General features: G+C 44.7%; 1 protein-coding gene across 1 annotated transcript in view; it reads left to right on the top strand.

Annotated features, from left to right (window-relative positions):
- Positions 1 to 3,822: 3,822 nt before the first annotated feature.
- RAP2A (RAP2A, member of RAS oncogene family) overlaps positions 3,823 to 10,941 on the top strand; it is a gene marked incomplete at its 5' end in the record, with an annotated part of 31,080 nt that continues 23,961 nt past the window's right edge. Inside the window, one exon of the mRNA XM_083855433.1 lies at positions 3,823 to 4,136. Coding sequence (XP_083711559.1) covers positions 3,823 to 4,136 — 314 coding nt within the window. The remainder of the gene's footprint in view (positions 4,137 to 10,941) is intronic.

Genomic DNA, 10,941 nt, shown 5'->3' with positions numbered 1-10,941 from the left:
AGTCTGTAGCACAGACAGCTTTATCTCACACCTTTCCTTAGGCTTCAGGGTCAGAAGACAATCATCAGCTCTCAGAGGGAGGGAACTATGGATTCCCCCATCTTTCATACTGCTACACTTCATCTCTTGCGACTGATCCTGTTAGTAGTGAAGAATTGGCAAGCCCTGGCTTTGAAATGGAAATAGATTTTAGAGGCCATTTTCCTCTTTTAAATACATAACCTAATGCATAGTCAGAGGCTACAATAGCTAGCAAAAAAATTACAAACAGTGTGTTGGTTGCTGCACAAGATAAAAGTTCAATATTTATTGAGAAACTCCAGGCTACCATAAAATAGTGCGGTAAGCCGCAGGCCACTGAAGCTTGAAATAAGACAGCTCGATACAAGACATAAAAAGACTTGAGAAGTGAGCAATAAAAATGAAGTTTCTAAATCCTAGGAAGCCAGCAAAAGCCCAGCTATACAGCACAGGGGGACTAGATGACTGTCTAGTCCCCTGTGAGAAGCTACAAAGGAAAGTCACACTGGGAAAGCACACTGTGGGCTGAGATATTTGCCTGGCAAGCCTTGCCCAATTCAATCTTTTATGGCAAGAAGTTTCTCTTTCCCTGCAACTTACTACCTTATTTTTTTTCTCCCGTTCTTCAGTAAAGAATAACAGAAGTATAAGCAACATGCAATAAAAAAAGACAGGCAGCACCTAAATGACCCCATGTTCTCCACCTCACTATAAATAACTCCACATAACTGATACTGTCTTTGTTTTTGAGGCTGAGCCTCCAGCACTTATTAGACGAATTTTCAATGTTGTTGTTTTTCTTGTCAGATGAATTACAATCAGAAATGAAGTTCAGAAAAAGAGGGCAATGACAAGATGTTCAGCCTCACAACAGCAATTGGGAACAGTCATTTGCCATTCCCTGCATTCAGCACCTCCTCCAGTCAACCATCCTTTCTTTTACATTCTCCATACTCTATATACACCATCCCTCTGTATTTCCAGTCCCTGCATATGCAATTAAGTAAAATAACATTTTGCTGCCCATCAAATCTAAGACACTGAACACCTGGTGTAAATCTTAGTGGGAACATTCCTGTTGCCTCTTTCTGAACCATTGCCTTCCTACCCTCCTCATCATGAACCAGCAGTTGACATTTTTTTTTCCTGAGAATAGCTTTTTTTCTGTGGAATATCAAGAGGCTGCTCTGGTCTCAGGATGAGCCAGGGAGGCCCAAAACTCCTCCCTGCAACACTGATCACTTAAATCTGTTTTGTATAATTACATATAATCTTCCAGTTCTGATGCACAACACATTTTAAAGCCTATTAGATAAGTCCATTTTCACTGTTCTTGGAAGACAAAACCCCCACTGCACTGAGACAGGGCTTAGTTTTCTATCTAAGTTATAATCAGTTTAGATCCATGCTCTTCCATCAGTGCTGTTCATTAGGTTAATGCCTACTTGCTGGAGCTTGACTCCACCCTGCCTTACTGGTTACTCATAACCCACCCCTGCATTTGCTTTTCCTGGGTTAATCAAACAAACATTCCCAGTGCACTCTTGTAGATAAGTTTTGTTCATCTCCAGTAACTCTCCAGGAAGTACTTCTGTACAAACTCCTCTTTCCTGGACATGATTTATCAGAACTCGATACAGTAATGTCTCGCCATTACTTCTCACTATTTAACACATTAAATTCTCACCCAGAAACTTGGCTGTGTGCACACCACTGCCACACTCAGTTTTTTTACAACCACCTTAAATTCGCAGCTTCCCTTCATTGTTGACTAATAAATCCTGGTATTTTCCCATTACTCTGCTGGAGTGTTCCTGGATTCACACTACAAATAGTTATTAATCTGTACATGCAGTATCTTGTATTTTGTGATATTACACATTCTTGTAGGCTCATTTCTAATACTTGAAGGACTCAAGTCACCAACAGGAATTAGGTCATTCATTGAAACTGTTACTCAGTTCTGATCAGGCTCTGCGATATTTACAAATGAATTCTGACAGTCCTGTAAAAAACTGTCCACCTCTTCGGTACTGATATATTTAAATCACTCAAATCCGTGTGGTTTCCTGTTTGCTTTGGCAGCTTTGGACATGGGAACTGCAAGAAGCCTGCAAATAATCTTCTTTCTCCTTCATGAACCAAAGATGTAGCCATTCGACTAGGAAAAATTTGAATCTTTGTAATTAAAAAAAATAAATCAAAAACATGCAGAAGAAAAGCCAAACCGTATGCCCAAGCAAAACACTGGAAAGCTTAAAATACTGCACTTGGCAAGCATTTAACTGAAAGACTCGGACAGGGACAAATGTGCTCCTAAAAGCCTTTAATATCTCTGCCACTGCTGGGTTTGGAAACACCAAACCAAGCCAAAAGGGAAGCAGAAGAGGACCTGTCTGGAAAGCAGGACAACACCTTGGGCCTCAGTTCAGACGAAGACATGACAAAGCAGTGGGGAGAACAGCACAGTAAGAAATGCAGCACCAGATTAGGCGAATTTCCAACAGCTTTCCAAAAGCATCCCGACACCCGGCTAAGGGCTCTGCCTGACCTTTAACCCCCTAATGGAAACTAAGTCTTTACTCCCTGTGTCAAATAGTTCCAACCGTTTATGTTTGAGAAAAAAAAAAAAAAAAAAAAAAAAAAAAAAAAAAAAAAAAAAAAAAAAAAGCTTTAAAGCGTGTGTCTCATAGTAGAAAGACAGACATACAAGTGTGAGCATCTTTCGGGAATGATACCAGTTCCTGGGAGGAACTGTGAATTCCATCCCATCAATCACCTTCACTTTCCCGACTGTTCCGATGGAGCACTTTACCCAAACTGTACCACCACCTCTCCTGGCCCTCGCTCTCTATCAGAAGGGGAAAGGCAGGCACCCCTTGGCAACAAACACCTCTGGCCGCCCCCTGCAGGCACAGCCCGGACCGCAGTGCGCCCAAAGGCATCCAACGCGCGCCGGATCGCTGCCACGGATTTATGAGTCGCACTGACTTTTATGCCCAGCAGCGAGACTGGCAGGGCCGGACAGCGGGCAGGTTTGGAGCGGCCCCAACTCACCGCGCCGGAGCCACCGCCCCGCAGCGGAACCGGGAAGCGGAACCGCGGGAGCCCGGCCCGCGCTCCCATTGGCCCGGCCCGCGCTCCCATTGGCCCGGCCCGCGCTCCCATTGGCCCGGCCCGCGCTCCCATTGGCCCGGCCCGCGCTCCCATTGGCCCGGCCCGCGCTCCCATTGGCCCGGCCCGCGCTCCCATTGGCCCGGCCCGCCCCGCGCGCCCGCCCTTCCCGCTCGGGGCCGGCCCGGGCAGCGGGGCCGGGGCGCGGTGTCTGCGGGGCGGGAGGGGGCGCGGGAAGGGGGAAGGGGGAAGGGCGACAGCGGCGACAGCGGCAGCAGCAGCGCCGCCGCCAGAGCCCGCCGGCATCACGTGCGGCCGCCGAGCCCGGGGGCAGGCAGGGGGAGCGCGCCACGTGACGAGGCGGTGCCCGCCCATTCCTCCTCCTCCTCTCCGCTCTTTCTTCCCCCGGCCCGCCCCGCCCCGCCGGCTGTTGCCGTGGCGACACGGGCAGGAGGAGGCGGGGCCGCCGCCCCACCCCGGCCGCGCCGCAGCCCGTGAGCGCGGCCCCGCCGCCGGCAGCGCCGCCCAGGAGCCGCGGCGGCGGCCCGGAGCATCCGCCGGGCGGGGAGCGGAGCGGAGGCGGCTGCGGCGGCGGGCGCGGGGCGGGGCGGGGCGGCCGATGGCGGGGGGGTGAGGAGGGGCCGGCGGCAGGTGCGGGTCGGGCGGGCGGTCCGCGCCGGCGGGAGGATGCGCGAGTACAAGGTGGTGGTGCTGGGCTCGGGCGGGGTGGGGAAGTCGGCGCTCACGGTGCAGTTCGTGACCGGCACCTTCATCGAGAAGTACGACCCCACCATCGAGGACTTCTACCGCAAGGAGATCGAGGTGGACGCCTCCCCCTCCGTCCTGGAGATCCTGGACACGGCGGGCACCGAGCAGTTCGCCTCCATGCGGGACCTCTACATCAAGAACGGGCAGGGCTTCATCCTCGTCTACAGCCTGGTCAACCAGCAGAGCTTCCAGGACATCCGACCCATGCGCGACCAGATCATCCGCGTCAAGAGGTGACTTGCCCGGCGGCCGCTCCTCCGGCGGCCGCGCCCGCCGCCCACCTGGGCCCGGCCCGCCCCGCCGGGGCCTGCGGGCCTCCCGCGCTCCCCTCCTGCCCTCCTCCCCCGCCCCGGTGCCCGGATCTCCGGCCCGGGGGCTGCCCACGCCCGCTCAGGTGCCTGCCCCGCGGCTCCCTGCCCTGCCCTGCCCTGCCCTCCCCTCCCCCGGGCGGCCGGGCACTGCCCCCGTCCCGCCGCCCCCGCCGGAGCCGCGCCCGCAGCCCCGGGCTCCCCGTGGGCGGGCAGGGCTGGGGCCAGGGGCCGGGGGCTCGGGCCGGGGGCTCCGGTGGTTCCCGCCGCTCGCCCTCCCCCCAGCCGCGTGTGCGGGGAGTTTGGGGGGCTCCCGAATGGAATAGGGTGGAGAATCCGGGCAGAGGCTGGAGCCGTGGGGGCGGAAGAGCAGTTCCCGGGGGTGTATCGGGTCAGCCAGCCCTCAGGTGCCCTGTCTTGGTGGACATGCTGTGGCCGGTGTGCGGGGGAACCACCTGGAGGCTTTCGGTCGGCAGACGAGAGGTCTGCCTGCTCAGATACCTGCATAGGTATTTCCATGAACTTCCCACTCTCAGAAGTGCAGGATGCCAGCCTGTTTCTGGGTGGAAGTGACGGCTGTGAGTGTTAGGCCTCATGTGTGCTGCTGTTCCTCTTAAATTTCCCACGGTCTCTCTGTTCGGAGCGAGCCCACGGCGGGGAAACACCGGTGCCACTGCCAGTTTGTTTTTATAATCGCTGCGTTGTTCAGATGTGCATCCATCGGTCCGATGTCGGCCGCTGAAAGGCGGCCAGTCGCGCTAAAATAAGGGTAGATGCTGCACCATTGGAAATCATAGCAACCGTTTGAAGCGGAGCGTAGATGAGAAAATGCCGCTGGCCAGATCATCGCAGACAGAGGTCTGTTACTGCCCGTGCAGAGAGGCTGTAATTATATCGCAGAACTGGTTGTAGCTTTGGCTTGGACATCTGAAAGGCAAACCCTTGTAAATAACTTAGTTGGACCACATCCGTTGGATTTGCGTCTTAATGTAGAGTAGAGCATAAAAGGTGATGATAATAATAATGGCTAATCATATGGTCGGGTATGGTCTGTTCACAGAAACTGCCATTCCAGACCAAGGCCTGGGGAAGATGTATTTTGAAATTGGGGAGGAGGGTGAGTAGGGGAAAGGGGAGGGAGGAGGCAAAGCGCTGCTATTTTTAAAGACTTGCAACTTTTCCGTAGTGGGTGTTTCTTAATGTGTGTCCTGACTTTTCCAGTGGAGATTTCTAAAGACCAATGTAATGCAGTAATTTTGAATTTATTATGAAAATCCGTTTTCGGTATCCTTCCATCCTCATAATTTGCACATACCTTACAGAAGAACATTTTTTCTTTAACTAGTTGGGGTAGACTTTATTCATTAATAAATGCTTTTGGTTTTCTTGTATTTAATCATCACTATAAATTCATTTAGCTTCTGAATTTATATCTGTGGCTGTGGCAGCTTGCTTTGTACCTTGCGCTGGAGCTTCTGCATTCAGACCCCAGCTGACAAGCTGTAGATAGGTGAAGCAGAATAGAAAGCAACTTGTTCTTCCATAGTTACATTGACTCAGCACTGCTGAGAGTGGGTCTAAATGCTTCTCTCATTTTTCATCTGCCAGCTCTTTCAGTGCAAGACTTCAGCTTTAGGCTTTTGGTTAGGTATTTTGTGAGACATATGAGCAACATTGTAATCCTAAATTTCGTTTCTGCAAAGTAATCTAAATGCAGCTGAAATCCTGAAAATTTTAGCAAGCCCAGATAATTTTGAGTTGTAGTTGAAAGGAATATGGTGCATTAAAAGGATGTAGCTTCAGCAAGGGTACCAGATTTTTACTTGTTAACTTGCCTGATTTACATTTGTGGGTTGTGGTGGGGGTGTTATGTTTTGGAACTTAGATTTGCAGGCAGTGTAAGACCTAATGTGCTGTAGACTTAAGCTTGCATCTTTCTTACCAGTTGAACCTGAAAAATGCATTTTTGCAGATAGAATATGCATCTGTACAAGGACTTCTAAATTATAATTTACAACTGCAGAAAGGCATTTAATCCATGTTGAGAAACAAATAATTGTAGTACTATTTTCTTGGGTGTTTTGGATGACAACTATATGCTTATATTGATACAAAACCATGTTCTGAAAATCTCTGAACTTGAGTTGTACCTGAAAACCAATTGGCTAAGTCTATAACTGGTAGGTATCTGTGCATTTTACATACTGTCCTTGCTATTTTGCTTCATTTTTGGATGAAAGAATCCCTGTGTTATACCATAATTAGAGAGTAATTTTAATTACTCTCCCAAGAAGTAGAAAAGCCAGTTGGAATTCCCTGTTTGGGTTAGGAGATGTACACTTGAGTCTTCTGCTTCCCTGGTTTAACCACTCCATACCAGGCCAGCTAAGCTAAGCAAGTCCTTTGCTCCACTTGATGAAACTGAGTGATCTTAGAGGAATGAACAACATGTTCATGAATGAAAGAGAGGAAACAAGTGGACCTTCACTTAACTCTGAAGCTTAGTGGTTAGAAGAGATTGAGATCACTCTTGCCACTCTAGTTTCTGTTCTCTTTAAATGGCTATTTAATATTAGCACATAAATAGGCTTAGTCTGAAATCCAGCTCTGCCAGCTTGCAGAGAACTCCCCTAATGGTAAAACTATGAAGTTGAGCTTCCTTGTATAGTGTGTGTAGGCCTTGCATCTCTTTCAGTCATGGTGCACAGCTTTATCAAGAGTGGAGGATGTCTCCATGGCTTTTAAACAGGTAATTTAAATTCTTTCCTGGGAATGTTTTAAATGTAAACAGTATTCTTCTTTTCAAAGAAAAAAAAATTGTTTAGATCTTTCTAAGAGAGAGTCCAGGTGCTTTACCTTCAGAGGGGAGCCCTGCCAGTTCTGAGTGGATGGGTGCACCCCCAGCAGCTCTGCCTAGACAGAGGATGAGGAAGAGGTTTCAGAAGTGCTCACTGTACTCTGGGCTGGTGTTTCCTGCAGCACAGAGCGCTGCCAGCGTTGGATGAAGGATCACAGTGGTACAAAATCACAGCTGCTGTTCTTCTTCCTCCAGATGTTTAATCTGAAATGCCTTGATCCAATCCCAGTTTGGGCACCTAGTACATGTTTCTGGACCCTGCTTGTGTTAAATAGTCCATTAAGCCTCGTTTCTTGATTCTTGCATATGCTGAAGGTTTGTACTGCTAGGAAGATGGAGTGTACATAAGGTAGTTTTGGAGACTGCTTGCTTTCTGTATTCAGGAAGGATAAAAAGAATCAGCTGCCGCTTTAGTGTCTCCTGGTGAGGTAATACACGAAGTATGTTACCTGTGCATTGGTAGGTGCTTCAGCTCTGGGGCCTTCTTCCTTGGATTTACAGGCTTGGCACCAAAGAATTGACTTATTTATGCTGCAGACAGGGCTCACCATAGTTTCAGAATGAGTTTTTTTCTGGAGAAACCTTCCATTTGTGAGAGCAGGGCTAAATTGGATGAGTGGGCCCATGCCAACAAAGGTCTGCAGTGAAGGGAGAAGAGAAGCTGTCAAAAGAACAGATTGGAAGTGGTATGCCCCACTTAGATGTCAAGGTTTAGAAGTAATTAGTGAGTATGAAGATTAGGAGGTGTAAATTTTATTTTTATTTTTGTGGAAAAAGGAGTTGGATATCTTTTAACACTTTTGTGTTTGTCTGTTGTATGATTGGAAAGCTCTCTAAAGAGAATCTGCTGGTATTTGCCAAATACTGAATTTTAATTTTTAATATGACTACCAATGTTTTTTTATTATGAAGGTATGTTTAAAACTCACTGGATATCAATTCTAGGTGCTTGTTTAGCTTTCAGTAGTGTGATTTCTCAATCTATTCTATAGGCATTTTTGTAGTGGTTTTTTCAGTTGAACTCCATGAAATAAGAAAGTATTTCTATTCAAGCAGAAAACTAGAGCCTCAAAATAAAAATGAACTCAAAGTTAATTCAGAGTTCTTCACTTGCAGTAATTTCTCTAGATGTCTGACCTGTGCTTTAAGTACAGGACTGTTGTGTTCCTATTTTAGAGACCAAGAGAGCGTACTTAAAGTGCTTTTCTCAAAAGTGCTATTTTATTCCAAATAGTGGAAAAAACCTCCTTTTCATTAATCTAATGCTTTTTCTCTAGAAGAAAGAGACTAGAAAATTTATTTTATTTAGATTGGCTGAAAATGCAGACTAAATTATGTAAGTATATTGCTATGAAATATCACAGAAATATGTCTTTGAGTTGACAGTGTTCTTCATGTAGCTGTGGTTTATGATCAGGATGGAAATCTGTCCCTCCCAGTCTAGGGATTCTGTGTAGTAATTTGAAACATACAAGAGATGTAATTATTGAAATTTATTAATTATGAAATCAGTATCTTCAGTCAATGATAATTGATGTGTTTAGTGACTTAATGGTGATTAAGTCTGGAAAACTATATTAGAAATTACAACTTGCTCAAAAGTCTAGTTGAAAATATTGCTTTTCAAGTACAATGAAATCAAAGTATGGTTTTTATTCAAAGAGCATAAGACCTCTTTAAACAAGGTCAAAATTTTCAGTTTTCTGAAATTCTGTGTATGTTGCATCCTTATTTTCAGAAAGTATTTTTTCTACTTTTGAGAATTAATTAGAGAATTCTTCATAAACACTGATATAACACCTTCAACCACAAACATGTCTTCAGCCTTTTAGGAAGAAACACTGAAGTGTTTGGTAGAAGTGAAATATGGAAAGTCCTGTTTCTTCTGAAGTGTACTGTGTGCAAAGCTTGACAAATGTCTAGGGATTTTCATAGGTGCTAGCTATGTAGAGATGGCAGAAATAAACACACACTGAAATCTTTAAGTCTTTTTACCAAGAGTTATTTTTCTTCCAATAACCTTAATGTAATGGGTTGTTTCAAGTACTCATCTTTAGGTAAAAAAAAGTGAAGTGGGTAAAACGTATGGCCTCCATTCTCCCCTTGGCCAAGCTGCCAGCCACTCTTGTGCACCCATCATATGAAATTTAGGACTTCATTGGAAAAACAGATTAACAGATTCTAAATCTCAGCAAATATTTGTACATATCTAAGTACAATAGAGGAACTCTACTGGTCTCCCTTTTCCTTTTTTTTTTTTTTTTTTTTTACTTAGTTAAGGGACACCTATGGACAGCTGCTTATCAGGTGGGAACCTCATTGATTTATAAGAACAAAATGTAAATACTTTAAGCATTTGTAGAGATAGAAAGGAGTGGTAGGCAGAAGTAGTCAGTCATACCTAATTGACTCTGTATGTAGTATCAGAACCTTCAGCTGCCTGGCCATCTCTTTATTGTGTTTTATTGGGGAACTGATGCATAGACTGTCCTGGAGAAAGTGTCTGTAATAGAAAGACTACAACTCAGATTTGTGCTCTTGTGTTTTTAAAGTAACTTTAGAGACTGAAAAGAAGCATTGTATAGAGTTTAGATTAATTTTTTGTGTGTGTGAATCTACCTGTGTTTTAATTTGAAATTAATTAACTAGTTCTGTCAGATAAAATTATAGGTTCCTACAAGTCATATACAGACAATCTTCTAAAAATGTCTCTGACAATGTGCAATTTTAAGCTATAGAAGATTACTTTCAAGTTGTTTGGCTTAGTCTTAAACTCAGCTATTTCAAGATGCTCATGCATCTTCAGAATATATAACATTTAATGTTTTTCTATAGTAACTTTTGAATTTAATTACATATTTGCAGAGTTCTCTTGACTCTTCCCTCCACATTCTCCCACTCTCACATTCTTGATTATCTGAAATACTCATATTACTTTGAATTTCTTTGAGTGAAAAATATAAAAATTGGAGTCAATGCTTATAACCAGAGTGTTCTAATATGTTGGGGGGGTTTTGGTTGTTTCCCTGCTCCCTACCACCCCCATGGCCTAGTTCAGATAATTTTATAGGTGTTCCTTCCCAAGTTTTACTTATTTTTCTCTGTAAGGTAAAGTGACATGGTAGTTTTCATATATGAACACTGAATATAAATATTTTTATCCCCTCCTGCTTTTTAGGTGTTCTTTGGACTTTTATTGAAAAAGCCAGGTAGGCAAGCTCCTTTTGTATGCGTGTTTAGTTTAGATTGTGCTAGTTTAGAGTATAGTGTTTTTGGTTTTTTTGGTTTTTTTGTTTGTTTTTTTTTTAATGCCCGTATTCCTTAGCATCATTTTCTGGGTTTGATCTTAATTGCTGCTGTGGCTTATGTTGTTGTAGAGATGTGTGGATAATTTTTGGATAGCTACAATTATCAAATAGTAGAGCAGTATATGGCAAGACTTCTTAAATTTGTTTTTGGTTGTGTAGTATTGCTTGTGTCTGTGTTGTAAAAATGCTATTTAATGTGTTAAAGACCAAATGTAACCATGACTTTAATTTCTTCCGTAACTTAGTTCAGTACTGTAGCATTAATACTTGGGGTTGAATGTTTTCTACCTTGCTCTTCATTAGGCTGTTTTGACACAGATTTTTGAATATTTGGAAAATTTTATTTTAAAAAATCATTGCTCATTAGAATTTCTAGTTTTGCGTTTGAATTTCTGTTTCGCTGAGAGGACAGTAATTCTTTAAATACTGTTTTTTATAGCCAACACAGTTGGCAGTAAGTTTAAGATTTTCTTTCAAAATAATTCTTCAGCTGCATAGTGCGTGGATAGAAATAAGTTTCATTCTTTGGTAAAACATGAAGCATTCTGGGTAACATTATGTTTAG

This window comes from Zosterops lateralis (genome assembly GCF_965231275.1).
Source record: "Zosterops lateralis genome assembly, chromosome: 2".
Taxonomy (NCBI): Eukaryota; Metazoa; Chordata; class Aves; order Passeriformes; family Zosteropidae; genus Zosterops; species Zosterops lateralis.
Note: the sequence above shows the minus strand (reverse complement) of the source record. Positions and strands in the feature narration are given on the sequence as shown.